At 37.3% G+C, this 21,243-nt stretch overlaps 2 protein-coding genes across 3 annotated transcripts; both read left to right on the forward strand.

The window, feature by feature from the left end:
• Nucleotides 1–1,560: 1,560 nt before the first annotated feature.
• LOC127877933 (chymotrypsinogen B-like) lies at nt 1,561–6,134 on the forward strand. The gene is made up of 7 exons (XM_052424257.1): nt 1,561–1,697; nt 2,063–2,233; nt 2,757–2,955; nt 3,526–3,622; nt 4,250–4,418; nt 4,758–4,903; nt 5,413–6,134. The coding sequence occupies exons 1-7, from the start codon at nt 1,649–1,651 to the stop codon at nt 5,587–5,589; spliced, it is 1,008 nt and encodes a 335-aa protein (XP_052280217.1). The 5' UTR covers nt 1,561–1,648; the 3' UTR covers nt 5,590–6,134.
• A 1,392-nt stretch (nt 6,135–7,526) lies between these two features.
• LOC127877934 (uncharacterized) lies at nt 7,527–20,616 on the forward strand. Of its 2 annotated transcripts, none has more exons than XM_052424259.1 (7): nt 7,527–7,920; nt 10,157–10,282; nt 17,426–17,556; nt 18,013–18,093; nt 18,251–18,364; nt 18,681–18,799; nt 19,976–20,616. In XM_052424259.1, the coding sequence occupies exons 2-7, from the start codon at nt 10,162–10,164 to the stop codon at nt 20,163–20,165; spliced, it is 756 nt and encodes a 251-aa protein (XP_052280219.1). In that variant the 5' UTR covers nt 7,527–7,920; nt 10,157–10,161; the 3' UTR covers nt 20,166–20,616. The 2 variants fall into 2 exon arrangements, with proteins under 2 accessions (XP_052280219.1, XP_052280218.1); XM_052424258.1 differs by lacking the exon at nt 7,527–7,920 and adding an exon at nt 8,621–8,897.
• Nucleotides 20,617–21,243: the final 627 nt, after the last annotated feature.

Here is a 21,243-nt window from a genome sequence, read left to right on the forward strand (position 1 = left end):
AGCTGGAATGTCATTACGGCCTAGTCGTTGTATTGCATGGCGATGATTTGAAAATCATCAAAACTTTTCTGTTCTCTTCAAAAACTTATTACAAAAAACGAGATATGGTCGATATGTTTTTTTCCATTTCATCTGGCATGGAAAGGTACAGTTATGTTGCTGGTAAGCATCCGAACATGCTTTAACTAGAATTTAATTGAAGCGTATTTTCATTTATTCTAATTCTCTGTTATTGTGATTGCAGTTTGATTTGAATTGTGATGCCGCGATTTTAAATTTTATTTACACTTAAATATTTTACAATTACATATGGACCAAGAGTGAGAGTTTGGTATCCTTAAACCGGTTTACCCCCTCCCCCAAAAATGCGATGATTTGCATTAAAGGTTCCAAGACGGTGACCCCAGTTTAATTAATTAGTGTTTGTCTGCAAAAATACGCTTAAGTGATGATGAGAATGACTTCTTGCTGATGAAATTAGAGTTTCACTTCATGTTTATTCGGATAATAATTAAGTATGTTTTATGAAATATCAGTGATTTTGCACACCAAATGGGTTTTAATGTGCACATACGTACATAGTATACTAACTTATTATTAAATAGTATAGTTACTTATAATTAAAACCAATGCTCCATGTGCAATATTTACATACTTAATGTACAACATCCGAAAAACAACACGGCCACGAAAACCGTTGGCATTCTATTTTGTCGCAAATCGTTTTGGAAGGGCCACAATTCATCAACACCTAATTGGGATACATAAGTTGTTGGGGGGTCGAGTTATATTGCTGTGCAGCAAGAAATGACGGCTATTAGGTCTACTAATATATTGTGTAACGATTAGATTTTGGTGAATTGTGGCCGTTCCAAAACGATTTGCGACAGAAGATCGTGATGTCGCTTACAATGTAATTCATGTATATTGAAATATGGCAAAATGGATAAAATATCCGACAATATCACTGTTACATTTATTTTACATTCTAAAATAACTTATTTTGTTTACGGTTAAGCCACCCCATTTTCGGTATTCGTAAAGATGCAATGTAACATCGTATTATCATACTACCGCGAGATAGGTCTGCACTGAATTCCGGTATCCAGACAACGGAAGAATGTGGAACAAAGTAAATCGTAAATGCACATAGAGCATTGGTTTTAATTATATGTCAAATATCAAATACTTGTCTAAACACTACATGTGTATCAAAGGGATATACATGTATGCGATACACGTGGGCATTAAGTATCGTAGATTTTGCACGAATATTTACTACAACTTCTGTTTACTGCACTTTCTAAGACGGCAACACACACACACGCCAGAAAAAAAGTACAAAAAGTCCATGCTTTACAAGATAATGCGTTTCACTAAATCAGGCGAAATAAACGAACTTCATTATCAAAATAATTAATGTAGGTTACATTCTAAAATAACTTATTTTGTTTACGGTTAAGCCACCCCATTTTCGGTATTCGTAAAGATGCACTGTAACATCGAATTATCATACTACCGCGAGATAGGTCTGCACTGAATTCCGGTATCCAGACAACGGAAGAATGTGGAACAAAGTAAATCGTAAATTGTATTAAATATTCGCAATTTTTTTTTCATTGATATATGTTTAGAATTCAAATATAGAATGCCAACGGTTTTCGTGGCCGTGTTGTTTTTCGGATGTTGTACATTAAGTATGTAAATATTGCACATGGAGCATTGGTTTTAATTTTAAGTTACTATACTATTTAATAATAAGTTAGTATACTATGTACGTATGTGCACATTTAAACCCATTTGGATATTTTTGGTATTTTTTTTTATTCATCATCATCATCATCATCATCATCATCATCATCATCATCATCATCATCATCATCATCATCATCATCATCATCGTCATCATCGTCATCATCATCAACATCATCATCAACATCATCATCATCATCACCACCACCACCACCATCATCATAATCATCATCAACATCAACATCATCATCATCCCTTTACAAAAGATTTTCATTGAATAGTTGTATAGTTAAACATACATATTTATCAGTATCCACAGCCCCCTCGCTTCCGGTGGGGGCGCTGTGCAAGGCAGAAGGTGGGACGTGCGTGAAGCCGGGAACCTGTCTAGGGTGGGTGGAGAACCTGGACACGAGCTGCAAAACTGACGTCTGCTGCAAGTCGGCGCCGTCTACAGTCAACCCGGAACCTGCTCGTCCCAGTGAGTAATTCTTTCGTTTGAATAAAGAATGGCTGACGTTGAGGGTTTCATGCACGGAACATAGTTGATGCAAGTGGTCAACTGTCATGTATTTGTTTATAAATTAAACTTTGCATATAGTACTTTGCATATTGAAGGATTATTACACATACTATCATGTCTTTTTTGCAATAGTCGTTTAAGATTTGTGCCATGATAAATGCGGGTCAAAGAGTTCCTGTATTCCGTTACCAAAACGAGATATTAAAGGTCTTATGCACAATTAATGATGCGTGTTTACATGCACGTTTCTTTTAGAGAATTTTTCTAGTATACAAGTCCACATTGTATGGAGAAAAAAACAAGACGTAATCAATAGATGTGTCGGCGCGTTCGCCATATTACAACTGTCGTCAGTTGATCTCAGGAGCACTTACAGAAGACGACTACATGAAAATGACAGACGCACATGTACACTAAACTTGTAAGCGGTCATAGACGCAATAAGGTTTAAATACTGGTATATAATTATGCACGATTTCAGACAACGGAACGTGCGGTTTAATAACGCGAGTTGAGCGTCCAACGTCGGCGCATGTGCAGAGAATAGTAGGCGGCCTCGACGCCGTTGAGGGGGAGTGGCCGTGGCAGGTGGCCTTCCTGGACATGCGCGGCGACCTCTTCTGTGGCGGCGTCCTAATCTCGGATCAGTTCGTCGTCACCGCGGCCCACTGCTTCTTCGAGTAGGGCGTCTCTCAGGATACCTATAAGCCTCGCTCTGGGAAAACGGTGCTAAATGCATGTACGTAAAGTGTCGTCCCAGACATGCATGTGCAGTCCGCACACGCTTATCAGAGACGATACTTAACGCCTTAAGTGGACTTTCGTTAAAAGAGGCTTCATGTATACGAAAAATGTCTCAAAAGCGGAAGTGTCAACTCTTATTAGGACTGCACAGGCTAATCTGGGACGACACTTTACCCTTATCATTAAGCCCTGTTTTCAGAGAGCGCGGCTCATATGGAAGCCGCTGCAATTTGCATTTGGAAAATATCATATACTATTCTGTCCAAAAAGGAAACGCATGTTGCGTGTATGGCGACTTTCTGTTAACATGAAGTTAATAAAAAATAAACAGACTGCGGTAAATGGTCTGTCCCAACGGAAAACAACAACATATTGTCGTTAAAATAAAAACAGAAATTACGCCTAAAAGTCTTCTTTAAAGTGAAGCGTAACGGAGAACTTAATAATTATGTTCGCGTTGTCTTAAAATGGTAGTTGTTAAAGTGACACCTTGACTGCATTTTCAGCCAGTCTGAGGCGGACACTCAAATAGTTCTCGGTGAACATCATCTCGCACATCACACCGGCAACGAGGTTCGAAGAACCGCCAAAACTATAGTGAAGGTACGACAACTGGCTATTATTCTTGTATTGTATGTTGCAGTGATTCCTGTTATGAATGGGTAGAGAAAGTAATGAAAATGAAATGTGTATTAATTGCATGTTAAAGTGTTTATCACAGAAATAAGTTCTTACTTTAAAATCGTTGTGCTCGACTCTTTTATGACGCAATTTAAATTCCGCACATCTGGGTACTGCATTGTAAAAACCTAAGACACACATTGGAATTGTTATTGAATGATTGGAAAGAAACGTGAGATAATGATGCAGTGATTGGTTAGACTGTATAAAATAAGGATACCGTACATCAAAAATATAACAGCATACTCATTTAATCGTACAGTTACGCAATGGTATATTGTGCTTGCAATTGATATCCCGTAGAATACCGTAGAATCGTTGTTAGGCTCGTAAGTAAGGATCAGGATCCTTTTTAGCCTACACCGTTGTTATTTAATGATGACTGGACTTTTCACATTAAAAAATTATTGTGAACGAATATGCGAACATTGCGTTCCATGAACTTAGTCAAATTTGATTCAGAGTTTATACGTTATGCAGTTATTCAATGTAAAAAAACAACAACGCGTTTATCCCGGGATACACAAATGCGTTATCTCCCATTCCTAGCATGGTGACTACAATCCTGTCACGTACGAGAACGACATCGCATTTGTACAGCTGAACTCTCCCGTTGACATCACCGGACATTACGTCAGAACCGCGTGCCTCGGGACCCGTGACATCACATGGACCTCCGCAGACGCCTGTTTTGCGTCCGGATGGGGATACACACAAGGTTTGAAGCGCAGTTTCGTAAAACGGGTGTAAAAGTTGTTATAAACGCATTGCATACATGGAGATAAATTGCATGGTCGTGCTTAAGGCATATTTTTGGTTAAGCGCGAGATTTTAGAGGAACGGGGTCCGAGGGTTTTGCTTCCCCTCATTTATTTATTTTTGCAAAATTAAAGTGTCTGTATAGTTACGACGTCGATGCAAAAAAAGTTCGGCATGCAAAGTAAAGTTGATTGTAGTCAATATACTTCCTCTGCTTGTTCGTTCATTCCTATGACAACTTTATTGTTCGAGTGATGTCAAATGTATGATTTTATATTACGGACAACGTTTATTGTAGATTATATCACGGATAGTCGACACTTACAGCACGTGCCGATGCAGCTGGTAAATACGTCAACTTGTTCCGCTGCCTGGAGGTCATACGCCACCGTCAGTGACGTCCAAAACGTGTGCGCCGGAAACGGTACGCATGGAACGTGCCAGGTAAAACGCTCATCGTATATAATCTTATTTATGCTTATTTTGGCTTACCAATCTTCAAGTTAATTATCCCCGAGTGAAGTGAATGTTGAATGTTCTTAGGAAAACACCATACGTGTCTGACAGATTGATAAAATGTCTCACATGATTCAAACCCAATAAGATACTGTGTCTGATAAGCCCTTTTGGAGGTAATCCCAAAGACAAGCTGAGCTTAAGTTAGCAGACGCGTGTCACCATGATAATTAATATGCATAATATTATGCCACATACGTATATCCAGTAATTTTGTTGTCGTGTATATTCATGAACAAAGAAAAACAATATCACATGCGTATGTTCTAAATACCTTATATTCGTAATTACCTTTAGAATAATACTGATTTAAATGTATACTACAAATGATAAAGTATGGTTATCTTTATTGCAAAACTATGTCTTTCTTTTGGGTGTTTTTTTCGTTTACGTGTATATGCTTAATATCGTTATATTACATAAATACGTTTCTTCAGGGCGACTCCGGCGGACCGCTGGTGTGCTACCGTGATGGCCAATACCACGTGGTCGGTGTCACGAGTTTCGGCTACTACACGTGCACCACGGCAGGGTACCCGGATGTGTACATGCGGATCTCCGCCTATCTCGACTGGATGATTTCCTACATGTTTTTACTGACTTCCACTGCATAAGTTACAAACTGAATACCGCGGTCTTAGTGCCACTTTCGGAACAAGTTTTTCATAAACTATAGTTACTCATAAATACTGGTATCTTATAAATGTTTCTCATTTGCCATATATTAAGCGTGCAGAGTACAGTTTGCGCGCACACAAAGCAGAAAATAAGCGTAACAAATACACTAAAATGTGTCATAGACAACGATGCCCCACCATAATGCATGTTTGGACATACAAATGTCCGCTATATACTCTGCAATGGATAAAAATAATACAAAGGGCGAAAACTGATAATGATTGTCAAAATTCCTTCGAAAATGATCATAAACACATTCAGCTGTGTAAGTTTGGGAAAAACCAACCAAGTAATTAGAGGATTTAAGGACACATTTGGAAATTTGTGGAAAAACAGACACATTGGCAAATAATTCTGCAGAAAAAATCGTCGTAGCCAAATTGCTCTATGCACGATCATTTACAAAAAAAAGATTCCAACGTGGAAATTTGAGTAAGACCCATTCAGTAAAGAGGATTTTTAAATAAAAGCTTATGGCGACTATGATTTTTATGTTAGAAAAACAGACAAAGGGCTGTAATTCTGCCAATGTTCAGCCTTAGATCCGTTTTACGATCATCTGCACATTCAAGTCATGCAGCTGTTATATACTAATTGAGATCCAACCAGTAGTTTAAGATGAGTTGAAAAAAACTAGCATCGGTACCTATGGGCGTACGTACGGACGAACAAGTTAAATGCTTATTGCCTCCCTGTCCTTCGGAACATACAAAATATAATTGTGCTGCTACATACACAAACTACCGGTATATGCGATCTCATGTTGCAAGTTAAATATTGATGGGTGCACAAAATGATGTGAATATTAACACTATTTTTTTCAAAAATGTCAACATGAGGCTTGTAAAAAAAATAGGGTCCTACACAGAAAACACATGGTGCTGTTACGAAGATTGATACTCAACGGAAAGTTTTGCAAACGAACGTAGCCGTTATAAGTGTGTGATATTATGTATCGTAGTCCTTTTCGTGTCAATAATAACTGTGAATATATCAAAAGACTTAACATGCATATTCCCAATATGCCCATTTATCGATTTTAAATAACCTAGCTGAAGTACGTATTGAGTTATCGCAAGATCCATATGATATTTTTCTATTATTTCTCTATCTTAAGCAAACACAATTGATTAAAAAAAATAACAACACTTGAACAATGTGCATACTCCCTAAATGGCCCTCCTCTCTATGCACACACCGTATTTCATCAAAGTTGCGTAAGTACTTATTGGTTATCAATTGGTTATTGGATCCCGATTTAAGTGTTCTAATATTTATGTAACCATAGACACCACAAATGTGGTTTGACGAAAGCATGAACTAGCGTGTATACTACCCATCTGGCTTTCTATCCACAGACCGAGTTTCATACCTAGCTAAATTACTTTTGTAATGATTGCAGAATCCATAATTTAGTTTTCACTTAATTCTTACAACATAACGATCACAATTCGTATCTGACTTAAAAGTGAAATAACGTGCACACAGTTAAATGTCTAAATGATGCGTGCTAAACTGGCAAAACTTTTGGATAGGAAGTTCATGGAAGGAAAAGAAGCCAAGAATATCACACTATGAGAACGTACTAATTTAGGCGTTCGAAAACATGCGCTTATCCAAATTCTAGAACATTTATTCAGTACTATCAATAATATGTGTTGTGTACATGATTTTTCTGTGAAGTGTAATAGTACTTTCTATAGAGGTATTTTTTGAAGTATTCGTACTTGCTTTAAAACAGCTTACGCATTTCCATCAATATCTTGCGATAAAAAAATTAAAACCATTTATGCCTAGCGTCTACAAAAAAGGGCCTTGGCAAACAGCGTAGACCCAGATGAGACGCCGCATGATGCTGCGTCTCATCTGGGTCTGCGCTGTTTGCTTAAAGGAATTTCTGTAAGAAATATTCTAAATATATAAATAAATAGACTAGACATCCCTGATTTTGGAAATAAATTGATCCAATTTAGAAGGATGGGAGAGTCCACTAGGCATAAATGGGTTAAATATGTCAATGAAAAACGAAGCCCCACAGTTAATCAATCTCATTGAAATATCCACAATCAATAGAAATATACAACCATATATAGACGCGTTAATGGCACAATCCGGTACCGTATAAATAAATAATCGACATAAACTGGTTAACATAATGTATCTTCGCTGCTTACCACGTTACCGGTATTTACATTAAGGGATGGGCATTTATCACGAAAACCAGTGGATATATAGCTCATGTAGCTAGCGATATTGTTATGTCAGAGGTATGTCAAATACATAGAATATTGTATTGAGTGAAATGTAGAGCATTTTTTTCTTTACTCATACCTAAAGCTTTGGTATATTTTTGTTATACGTTGTTGGTTAAAGGGCAATATGCAGATAAATATTGCGTACGTCGCAAATGAACCAGAAATTTGTTTTGAAAATCCGAATTCACCTATTACATACGATTCCTGATTATCTAGGGTTTCCCTTTAGGTTAAGAAAAAAAAGCAAATCATGACATTGATTTTTAGATTTAAAAAATGAGCCATGCTCTGTGAAAAAAGGTTTAATGCATGAGCGTAAAGTGTCATCCAAGATTAGCCTGTGCAGTCCGCACAGGCTAATCAGGGACGACACTCCGCCTAAACTAGATTTTTGATTAGAAGAGACTTTCTTTAAACAGAAAATATCATAAAAGCGGAATGTGTCGTCCCAGATTAGCCTGTGCGGACTGGACTGCACAGGCTAATCTGGGATGACACTTTACGCACATGCATTAAATCCTCTTTATAAATGTATCAATTTCTATAATTCGACGCATGTGCATTATTATGTGTCATTAAAACATCGATGTGATGAAGTGGTTCAGATATATTCAAATCCACCGCAAACAAACCCTAATGCATTTAATCCTGCAAACTTGTCACTGTTATTCTAATTTGTCGATACCAGACTTAATCAATCGATCAGGCCGATACACACTTTCTGTCTAGCATTACAGGTACAACAATGTACACTCCAACATGCAATAAAGAGTCAATCGGCCTTTTAAATTGCCAAAACGAGGAATAAAAAGGATTTAATAGCGGTGTATTTTTACTGTCTCTTTTAGCGAATCTTTCGTGTTTAAGGGTTTACTTTCAATATAAATATGTGTGCGTTTAAGTTATAACCGTTTGGAATCAATAAAACCATACATTATACGACACATATACGCAAGAAAGAAGGATTTAACCTATGCGTCTAAAGTAGCGTAAGTATGTATGTACGTTTGTATACAAACGCGTATTAACTGCTTTAAAACAAGCAAATATCGATATATTGTAAAGATCTGTATTATCATTTCCCGCAAGTTTGTATGTTTGAAAAATAAATGTAACGTCGATGATGTGTATAAAATTGCTTTTTAAATGACCGGTGTGATTACGATAGTTCTAAGTTATATCGTTCAACTAAACATTCCTTGACGATTTTTTATTGAAAGAAACATTGAAATCCTTTTACATGTTTTACATGTTATTTATATGCTTAACAATATAAAGTGCAATGAATACAGAGTTTTTAAACTACATCAAATACATGCTTTTATCTCTTCTGTTACATGCCGTTATTATCCCCTGTTACATGAAATTATATTCACTGTTACATGCAGTTATCTCGTCTCATATATTTTATTATATCCCTTATTATATGCAGTTATATCGTCTTATGCATGTTGTAAGTTACTCTATTGCATGCTTTTAGCGTATCTATTTAATGTTTTATGCAATGTTTTACATGACATTATCTAGTATGTTACAATCTATTATATGTCGTGTTACATTCAAGTATCTCATCTTCTAAACGCTTCTTTGAAACATTATATTATATCGTCAGTGAAATTCTATTATATCCTCTTTTATACCCTATGATCACATCTTCTTAATGCTATTATCTCCGATATAACATTCTATGATATCATCTGTTACACACTATTATATCATCTGTTATATGTTATTGACTTCTAGCATAGAAGCATGCGTGCATTTATCTTATCTGGCCCATGCTAATATCTCCTCTGTTACATTTTGCTGTCTCATCAGTGACATGTTATAATATCGTATGTTACATGCTATTTTCTCATCAGTTACATGCTTTTATCTCTTACTTGCTATTATCCCCCATGTGACATGCTAGTATGTTCTCTGATAAATAATTTTCTTTTTATGCCCCCACCCCTCCAAAGAAGGGGCAGATAGATGTCGCACATTCAAACTATCCTGTCTGGGCCACAACTTTACCGTATATTGATGGCTTTTAAATTAACTTGACACAAATATCCATCATCTATATAGGATTGGAATTATCGTTGTTAGTCGAAAAGTAAACGAACTTTTGCACGAACGGATTCGTTGCCAATAACGTCTCTCATCACTCACAACCGTTTTTGCAGATAAATAACTATAACATTAATCAAATCGAAATGACGCAATATCCATTACGAAAACTCACAGTGTCGATAATTATTTCCAGTCGGAATGGCTCGCATAAAATACCTAAAGACGGAAGAGACGGCCGCGAAGGCGGTGAACCACATCCTGATAAGTGAGCAGCCTCTGATAGGGGTCAAATGTCTAGGGAGTTGCGTGGGGGAGAAAGGTAGGAATTATACCATCTGTAAAGTTTGTGTATCAATGACTAAATAACTAATGGAGTGATACTTTCAATGTGTATATTATATAAAGGGAACAGAAATATTGTTATATGTATTTTTAGTTTAGTATAAAGCTTTCACATGATAATAGACTGTCCTTTAGTTGAAGTCTGTCCTAAAATATATTCGAGAATATTACTGGTAAAGCAGACACTCTATAGCACTTAACAAATTTCGTAATGTATAATCGTGCAGTGTAATTCATACACATACACCCTACTAATTGCATGTAATGTGCCTGTTTGTCGTTTAAGTTTAAACACACTTGATGAGTGTTATTTGCCAAAAAAAAAAAAATAGTTTTACAACCAAAGATTGCATGCGTCTTATTTGTTTATTGTATAGCTTACCATTGACTGACAATATAAGCCTCTGCACTTCGTATCGGCATTGGACGCATAAACAAATATTGACAAAACCAAATTGAACTGTTTTGTCATTACGTGTAAATAAACTCTAAGTATTGATAATCAAACGTTTTGTCGATGGAATACAATAACTCGTATAGACAAATATGTAGGTTATACATATATATCTTCAATAGTCGTTGCTAAGAATAATATCTGTTCAAAAAAATTAATTCAAAGTATCTTTTAAAAATTCTTCGATAATATCGGTACATTTAAAGTACATGCATTTATATAAAAACAGTTAACGCAAATGTACAAACAACATTGCTATATGATAAATAAACGGCAATTCCATATAAGCCTTGTCATGCGAAAATACTCATTATGCCATTTGCGGCCAGCATAGCTCGAGAACAGCCTGCGCATTCAAACCATATGGTCTGAAGCTACCTTGCCCGCTTAAGAGACCTAAAACCGTGCTTGCCTTTATTGCGGATAGGTTATGCCGATAGCGCAATCTGATCTGGAAACACGCTGGTCGCATATGACATAAGACCCATTTACGCATGACACAGTTTATATTATGTTAACTGCCGTTAGAAGTGGCAAAGGGGTGAACGTATCGGATGCATCAATAGGGCTTGAGCGAGATTTTGATGTCTTTGTAGTAAGATGGCGGATTTTGTTTACATTTATTTAACAGTTGTTATCACGTCATAATTCTTTTACATTTGTACACATCTATTCACAGAAAAGCGTCCTAATAAGTTTTATTGAATGGAGGGTTGATCAGCATATGGTCAGCATCTGATCAGGTGTATAGTAGGACTTGTAGAAAAAACAACAACATCCAATTTTTTTTAATAAACCAGGTTCATCGAAGCTATATGTTGTTTAAATGAGTCGTAGAAGAATCAATATAATAGACTAAATAGTCATTATCGAAATTAAAAGATTCTGCAATGAAGTATTCATCTGAATACACTGCTTGTTTGAAAATAGTTCAGCAAAAATCCGTAATCTTTACTACATAGACATCAACATCTCTTTAAGGCCTACTTATGCATCGCTTACGTTCATCCCCTTGAATGGGCGTATAACGCTAAGAGAAATTCTAACTTCAGAATCACTTTGAAGAACAATTCAGACAATTGTACAATTGAACAATTGTACAACATACAATTTTATTTCATACAATACTTACCTGATATTACAATAAGGATTTCCTTTTTCTTAGTCCGCATTTTACACTACTCCGGTTTATCCGGAGAATACACCTGATGCTTTTTCTGCGCATGCGCAGGTGTACTTCCGATTATACCACATGTTATTCAGTTTTCCTTTTTCGGCGAAACAGTTCGCATCGTTGTTTTAAAGATTTAAGTTTAAAGTTGTTTAAAGTTCAGGATAGTAGAAAGTTCTTTTCTCGTAAGAGGGGATAGTCATTATGTCTGAAGACGGTGAATTTTCGGACGATGGAACAAACCTGTCCCCTGTGTCGGAGAGTTTCGACGAGTCATTGGCGAACAATATCATGAAAATGGCGTCTGATACAAAGTCAGAGCACGTGAGAAAGAAAAAGAGAAAATCTAAATATTCTCTGTTAGAAGCTAAGTTCGATAGACTGGAGGGATTAGTTACGCGTGTGTTAGGCAAGGTGGCCAGTTCTCCACCGCATGCACAGATCCATGCAGAGACAAACTCTGATGGTCGGAAACGGCTTGCACCATGCCATACAGAGACAAACTCTGAAAGTCGGAAACGGCATGCACCATGCCATACAGAGACAAACTCTGATAATCATGTACGTTTGCAAGATGACGTTTTATCTATTTTGGCGGACGCCGATTCGGACGATAGCTATTCGGATACGGTGGATAATGGTGAAAATCTCGCTGAGACCACAAAACAGTGTCTCTTTGAAATGTTTGGCGAGGATGCATTGGTAAAGCATAAACCTTTGAAGGAAAGCATTTGTTTGGATGACTCGCAATTGAAGGTTCTAAACACGAGTTTTAGGTGCGATCAGCCTAATTTTTTAACGGCCTTCAATGAGGAGTCAGTTGACATGTTCCCAGTGGATGAATCATGTGAAAAAACGCTCAAAGTGCCATCTTTAGATGAGTTGGTGGACGGATGCTTAACAAAACGTTATGGGCAAAAGGCTTCCTTCCGAAGAACAAAGGCAAAGTGCTATTTACACAGCCATGCAAAATGGTGGACAAGATCTGTTTCAAAGGTCAGCATGCAGCTCGTATGGGTATTGTTATGCAATGTTACCTACAGCAAGGACTTGGTAGCCTTCTCACTTCAGTGCAAACCCAGGACTTGGATAAAGAAACCATAGTGCAAAAGGTGAAGGATGTGTTCGCCATTTCAACAAAAATGCTTGACCAGCTAGGGCGGACCGGTGCTTTTCATCACATTGCCAGGAGAGCAGTTGCCATGACTGACACTGGGCTATATGAACAATATGACAATTTGCAATTTTCCAATTTACCTTTGTCAGGTGACGGTGTGTTTGGGCCTGGACTTGAGCCTTTGTTGAAGGCCAGAAAAGAAAAGAAGAAACAGGTCGATGACTTGATCCCGGATATGAGGCGTCCAAAACGGAAATTTCCATCTGATTTTGACACCGCAAAAAGACCACGTTTTGAGTCATATGGCAAACCAGCGACATCCACAATTCCCCAGACCTCTGGAACCAATTGGAATAATTTTCGTATCCCAAAGGTCCAGTACAGGAGTCGTTTTGAAGACCCGTCGTCCAGTAGAGGCTTCCCTAGATCGTCCAGTAGAGGTTTCTCACGACGACAGGGGCTCAGGCAGTCTTATGGGCGTGGGAACACTGACAAACCCACAGACAAATGACAAGGTCAGTATACATGTAAACAAATCAGAGATACCTGTTGGAGGGAGATTGACTCACTTTTTAGGGGCATGGCAAAAAATAACTACAGACCAATAGGTTTTGGACATTATAGAAAAGGGTCACAAGCTGGAATTCAATCAAATTCCCATTTTCAAGGGCATAAAACATACAGTGGTTCCCAAAAAACATCACTATTTAATTCTAAAAGAAATAGAGAATCTTTTGGAAAAAAATGTTATAGAAAAAGTTCCTCAGTCTCAAATGTACGAAGGTTTCTACAGTACGCTGTTTCTAGTGCCAAAAAAGACTGGGGAAATGAGGCCTGTAGTCAATCTAAAATCTCTAAACCGGTATCTCAGAAAACAGCACTTCAAAATGGAAACAATTGCTCAAGTCTTGAACTTAGTCGAGATATGAGATTGGGCTGTGACGATAGATCTAAAAGATGCATATCACCATATCATGATACACAAAAGTCATCGCAAGTATCTAAGATTTTGTGTACACGGAGTAGCTTACCAGTTTCGGGCTCTCTGTTTTGGTCCCTCAACAGCTCCCAGGACATTCGTAAAAGTCAGTTCTGTGGTAGTAGCTCATCTGAGAAAACTGGGTCTGAGATTATCCAATTATCTGGACGATTGGCTATGCCTACACAAAATGCGCGCTGTTTTGTTGCAAAACTTATCCACAGCTCTCAACCTCTTGTCTCCACTAGGTTGGATTGTAAACATAGAGAAATCTCAGTTAGTCCCATGTCAGACCATTACATGTTTAGGAAGCCTGTTCAGTCTGCAGGAGGGTCTTGTTTTTCCCACTCAAGTAAGACAAAAAAGCTTAAAGTTGGCTGTGACCAAAATTTTATCAGGAAATTTAACGGCCAGAGATTACATGGTTCTTCTGGGTATGATAGCCTCGTGTCTAGAACTGATACCCAATGCAAAATTGTTTATGAGACCTATACAACTTCATCTTTTAGAGCACTGGAATCCAAAGTACATGTCTATGAACTTTATAGTGAACATTACTCCACAGCTTGCTCAGCATTTGAATTGGTGGTTACAGGATCAGAACATAGCCAAGCGCAGATTTTTCAGCAAAATGTCTTTTCCAGTAACTTTAACCACAGATGCAAGCAAGAAGTGGGGATGAGGTGGTCATGTAAACAATTTCAATTGCCAGGGTCAGTGGTCTGTTCAAGACAAGAGAATGCATATCAATTGTCTGGAGATGAAGGCAGTGATTTTATGTCTAAGGCATTTCCTATCACGCTTGAAGAGACACAATGTACTGATCAGATCGGACAATACCACTGTTTGTCAATATATAAATCGTCAGGGGGGGGACAAAGTCTGTCCAGTTGTGTCATCTAACTATGGAACTATGGGAGTTGGCCTTGAAACACAAAATCAATTTGAAAGCGGTTCACATTTTGGGGTCTCGAAATTTCCGAGCAGATGCACTAAGTCGATACAGAATAAGTCCCTCAGAATGGTCTCTGAACAGTTCAGTGGTTTGGAAAATTTTCAATCTATGGGGTCAACCTCAGTTGGATCTTTTTGCAACATTGGAGAACAAAAAAACTCCTCTGTTTTGTTCATGGCTTCCCCACCCGCAAGCTTTTGCTCTGGATGCTCTGTCAATAATGTGGCAGAATATGTTTGTGTATGCATTTCCACCAATTCAGTTGTTACCCAGAGTTCTGTCTCATTTACAAGAGTCTCAGTGTACAATGATCTTGATTGCCCCTTTATGGCCGAGACAACTGTGGTATCCGACACTATTGAGTCTGTTGATAGCATGCCCAATCAAATTGCCTCCCCTGAAAGACCTGTTAACTCAATGCAAGGGTCTGGTCAGTCATCCAGAACCGCAGGCTCTGGAGTTGACTGCATGGCTGTTATCGACAGAAGTTTCTCTACAAAAGGGTTTTCAAAAGACACTAGATCCTTACTTGTCAAATCTTGGAGGAAAGGTACACAAAGGGATTACACATCAAAATTTAGACAATTCAATAGCTGGTGTAATAAACAACAGATTGATCCATATTCAGCATCTGTAGTGCATTGTGCAGATTTTCTGACATTTTTGTTTAACAATGGATTAAAATACAGAACCATTAATGGATATAGATCCATGTTGTCGGCAGTAATTGCTCCTATTGATAATATACCTATAGGCCAACATCCTTACGTTAACAGACTGCTGAGAGGCGTGTTTAATGAACGTCCACCCATGCGTAGATTGGTTCCAGAATGGGATCTTTTGTCTGTTTTAGCTTGCCTGAAGAGACCACCTTTTGAACCCATGCGAGCGGCGTCCTTGAAGTATGTCACCTGGAAAGCCTGTTTTCTGTTGGCGATTACAACATTTAGGAGGTGTAGTGATTTGCAGTCTCTCACTCTTGGAGAAGGGTTAGTAAATGTTCACAAACATGGGGTTACGTTTTTGAGAACTGGTTTGTCCAAAACTGATAGGCCTAATCATCAGAGTAACAATATTTTTGTGCCTCATTTTCCTAGTGACAAATTGTTGGATCCTAAGAGGGCACTTACATATTACTTGAAGCATACAGAAAAATATAGATGTGTCAGTGAAAGAGACATTGTGAAATTGTTTTTGGCAATTAATAAACCTCATCATCCTGTGACTCCAGTAACAATATCGAGATGGTTAGTGTCCATTATCAAATTTTCTCACAAGACTGTGAATAAACATTCAGGAAAGGTGACTGGACATTCTACAAGAAGTGTTGGACCCTCTTGGGCTTTATTCAAGGGCGCATCTCTCAAGCAGGTTTTAGAGGCAGCAGATTGGTCAAGGGAGACCACTTTTACAAAGCATTATTTGAATCTTGTGAATTTTAACTTTTTTAATGCTTAGTTAAGCATGATGTATCACAGAGTTTTCCACAGGTGCGCTTATTCGGCGGACTGCAATATCGAAACGATGAGGAGGATATAACTGCAAAGGAGCAGTTTTTAATACAAACATGTGTAAAATAGGAGGGTTGTGACTGTTAATTCTGGTATATATTTGTTTAGACTACAAGCGAATAGTCACCACTGTCACCAAGAAAGTGTTTAGTGGAAAAAAGGGAAAGAACGTGTTACAGTCATTAAACTGGTAAGTTTATATACTTGCTTTATTTTACAAAATAATACCCACCTCCTGGGATATTGCTAGTTAATCTAGAAAATCCTTATTGTAATATCAGGTAAGTATTGTATGAAATAAAAATGTAAAATTTGTATACAAATTGTAGTTTTATGAATAAATACTTACCTGATATTACAGGTTTCCCGCCCTCCTCCCCTCATATTATTTTGTCTATCCTTGCGAACAGTTTCGCCGAAAAGGAAGACTGAATAACATGTGGTATAATCGGAAGTACACCTGCGCATGCGCAGAAAAAGCATCAGGTGTATTCTCCGGATAAACCGGAGTAGTGTAAAATGCGGACTAAGAAAAAGGAAATCCTTATTGTAATATCAGGTAAGTATTTATTCATAAAACTACAATTTGTATACAAATTTTACATTTGTGTATGAGAAATTAAATGTTTTAAATACAAAAAGACAGTTTTTACCGTCTATTAATATTTAATCGTTTATACGCAAGTCATAAGAACGAAATTGCTAGAAATTAAAGGGATTTTTATATTTAAATGAATTTCCTTCAGTGTTCCCTTAGGAGCTTTATGAATCTGGGCCCTTGAGGTTACACGCTAGAATGGATGCTCTAACCGTATATCTGTATCATTAGAGAGTAAAAGTCCGCCTGTATCAGCTGAAGCGCATTTGCACTGATATATTCAATTTAATGCCACATGCAATAATTAGTTAGGCTCTTGTAATATCTATCTTCAGGAGGCCGCATAACGTTAGTGGTGGTGGGATGCTGGGACGGCAATGTGTACATATTCGACACCCAGAAGTGTCCCAACATTATGTACGCGGGTCAGCTCCTCCGGCTGCTACAGTCAGCAGAAGTGTTGAAGGTACAGTAAGCGATGCCATTGTTATTGTTTTTGTTATTTCGTGTTTATATGAGTTTATAAAATGCTCTTTATATAAAACATCGAAAGGAACTTTCAAACTTAGTGTAAACCTATTTATTTTAGCTCGATTGCATCGAAAGACTTATTCTTATTGAAACGCTATCGAGTCGGTTGCCTGTGTAGAGCCAGTAATTGGTGTCTTTTTTGTTGGTGTGTGAACGAGCAAATCATTGTTTTACCTTTGTAATGAACTCCTTTGAAATATGTATTGCGATTTTTCATGAGTTATTAGATGCAACATCTGTTGTAAAATCCAATTAAAACCATAGTTTAGCATCATGTTTTGAAAAAATAAGTTCACCTTTTGTAAAGAACACTTTTCAAAATGAATTCCTATTTCATCGGACATGATTTTTGCTTTTACAAATAGATCAATAATACACACACGAATTTTAGGTATTCGCTAATTGTGATTCAGACCACACCACTTTGTCACAGCAGTTTGCAGTGAGCATCCAGCATTTCTACGACGCTCAGGTACCCAATATCATTGTTAGAATTAATAATAACCTATACTCCAATTCAATCAGGCATATTTATTTAAGAGGATATCTACTTTCTTAATTAAGCTGATTCGATCAACAACGACTGAGTGTGATGCACTAGCATGAACAAGTTGCGTTGTCCATTTTAGATCGCCCATGCAATCATCATGGAAAGAAGTGGACTTCCGGCGCGCAGACTGACACTGGAACAACTGTGCGAGACGTACAAGCAGACAATACCATCCTCTAATTCAAACCTTCAGGTATAGCATTGCTTTCGGCGTCAGCAAGCCGTAATTCTTATCCTCCTCCTCCTCATCATCATCACCATCAGCATCATCATCATCATCTTTCCAGTCATTTGAGATTCTTGAATTATCTGACAATTGAAAAAAAACATTTCAAAAATTGTTATTTTATTATTTATTGAGATTACATTTTATTATATGTATCTTTATCTTCTTGAGTGTCGATGGGAATAACAAAAACACAACTGTAAGACTTTAATATATTACCTAAGTTGACATTACTTAATGTTAAAAAAATAACCTTTTATTATAATTTATTAACGTATTTCAGCGTCTTCTCCACGAGGACATGAACTTCTGGGCGCGCCGTCCGGTATCACGTGACATGCTAGAGCTTGCCGCTGCCCATGTCCGGCCTCTGGTTCCCGGCATATTCGTCGCTACAGATAGGTAAATTGTCAAGTTCCTCGAAGTTGTTTTATCCCTTACTGTCAGAACGGGTTAACGATAGCTACGATGTGCAAAGCTTGAAACCAGTCTGTGTACGGGTATTTGTACCGTGTGAGAGCATTACTAAGGAATGAACGCAAGTGCCTCTAAATATTGTGTCTTACGACCTCAAATCGTTATGGTTGTATAGTCCTCTGCGTGAACTTTTCCAACAAAGAACGTTCTAGTATAAATCTAACCGGAATGCCCTTGCGACATTAGCAGAATTCTTAACAAATTGGGAGACTTAGTCAATACTTGTACAATTTATTACGAATAATATTTATATTAACAATGTGAAGGGTGTTGTAAATGAGGCAAATGTGTTGCTGCTTTGATATTTTTTCGCGATGGCTTTATCGGTAAATTTAAAATACGGATGAATTTTGAGTGTCGTCATGAAATACAGAGCTATTGAATGACAGTATCAACTTGATTGATGAACTGTGAGAAGAACTTGAAGGACATATTTAATCGCCATTCAACATTCTTCCTACTTTCGTTGGTAGGAGTGCTTAGAAACACTTCCGGTCGTTATATTATGACGCCTTCTTCGACAATTAATCGACGAATGTGTAGAATTCTTCTTAAAGTATGATTTATTGCTCAATGGCGCCATTTACACAACTTTTTCCAGCAAATTCCATTGAAAATTAGTCCTTTGGAAATTCCAATCAATCGTGTTGTCTTGTTTTTCCCCACCACAGGTGGTTAGAGTGTGGCTATGATATTAACTAGTGAAAACATCATTTTGAATGATAAAAAATCAAATAATAATGAAAAATCAACCTTTCTGATAAAAAAAATATACTATCAAATATTTTTATATTATATATATTTGATAGTGAAATTTTTTGTCAGAAACGTTGATTGTTCGTAATAATTTGATTATTTATCAGTCAAAACGATGTTTTCACTAATTAATATCATAGCCACACGCTAACCACCCGTGTTCCCCACGTATAATCTATACTTTTCAAATATCATTTTACATAATCATGTCGTTGTAAATGGTTTATAAGAACAAAATGCCGTTTACTGTAGTTTAATCAGGGACATCAGCTAACGCGCACGCGTTAGGTCGCGTTTTCCCATAGAGCTGCTCAATTAAATAATATGTTATCTTTTCCGTTTTAGGTCAATGCCGACGGACAGTGACCAGTGGTTTACGCATCAGTGTGAGGAGAACCGTCGGCGCCGGCTACCGTTGTACGCGCCGCCGGTAAACGTCCACCAAGCCATTAAACATTGTTGCACATGCCGGAACTGCGATAAAACACGTGGACAGTTGATGGGACTGTATAGCAGCAACAACCCCGATGTATGAAGCGGAGTTTTAGTTTTAACGAATTCCAAAACTCTCATAGATATCAAAATTAATTTTTGAAAAAGTACAATGACTACCCACTGATTACATTCTATTTCCTAACATTAATACTTGTATCAGGCGTATTTTATTACGACACGTAGCACATTCAATTAAGATTCGTGCACAACTGTTGCTCGATGTTCTTTTTCTATTTCTAAAATACACAAAGAGAACTGAATTTTTTTATTCCATGACGGCAATATATCAAATTGTAAGTTATTTGCGTGCTTTCTCCATTAGCAAAATTGATAACGTTGAAGAACATTGTTTTAAGCTCCTTAATTAAGGTTGTTGTATGAAATGTAAAAGAATCAATACTTAAACTAGTGACTTTGTCTCATTAAATAAATTGGTAAGATCTTTTACATGCTTGCAATGGATATTTTCATATTAAAAAGTAAAAAAATTAGACATTACATGTATAGGTATGTATGTACTGAAACTAGCAGTTGTCTGTCGAAGTACTTAAAATGCACATCTACATTCAAACTAATATCGGTAATGCGGCAATAATATAATTGCAATGCCTAACCAAATTACAGACCGCGTGCGAACTCTAGAAATGTTGTATAACCTTTCGCCGTTTCGGCAATGCTTAATAATGTTCTCGTCGCCCCCGATTAATATTCACGATAATATTTTCATCGAATACATTCAATGCATAATAAAATTAATGCTAGTGTGTTTTTTGCTCTCGTGGAGCGTTTCCAACATCGCGGCTAATTTGTACACGTAATTTAATTATCAACAGTGTCTGATACCAATTAACCCATTCATGCCTAGCGTCCTGAAAAAAGGACACTGCAAACAGCGTAGACCCAGATGAGACGCCGCATGATGCGGCGTCTCATCTGGGTCTGCGCTGTTTGCTTAAAGAAATTTCTGTAAGAAATGTTCTAAATATAGAAATAAATACACCAGACACCCCTACTTTTGGAAATAAATTGATCCAATTTAGAAGGATGGGAGAGTCCACTGGGCATAAATGGGTTAAGTATATGTACAAACGCTATTGATTGATTATGGTGAGTGACCG

The sequence above is a fragment of the Dreissena polymorpha genome, chromosome 4, assembly GCF_020536995.1.
Source record: "Dreissena polymorpha isolate Duluth1 chromosome 4, UMN_Dpol_1.0, whole genome shotgun sequence".
Lineage (NCBI taxonomy): Eukaryota > Metazoa > Mollusca > Bivalvia > Myida > Dreissenidae > Dreissena > Dreissena polymorpha.

Bases quoted from the DNA above. Each gene is read 5' to 3' on its own strand.
- LOC127877933 (XM_052424257.1), top strand. From the start codon at position 1,649: ATGCCAACGGTTTTCGTGGCCGTGTTGTTTTTCGGATGTTGTACATTA. The intron at 3,623-4,249 runs GTACGACAACTG...TCCCATTCCTAG, and splicing joins CCGCCAAAACTATAGTGAAG to CATGGTGACTACAATCCTGT. The intron at 4,419-4,757 runs GTTTGAAGCGCA...CGTTTATTGTAG, and splicing joins CGGATGGGGATACACACAAG to ATTATATCACGGATAGTCGA.
- LOC127877934 (XM_052424259.1), top strand. From the start codon at position 10,162: ATGGCTCGCATAAAATACCTAAAGACGGAAGAGACGGCCGCGAAGGCG. The intron at 17,557-18,012 runs GTACAGTAAGCG...CACGAATTTTAG, and splicing joins AGTCAGCAGAAGTGTTGAAG to GTATTCGCTAATTGTGATTC. The intron at 18,800-19,975 runs GTAAATTGTCAA...TTTCCGTTTTAG, and splicing joins ATATTCGTCGCTACAGATAG to GTCAATGCCGACGGACAGTG.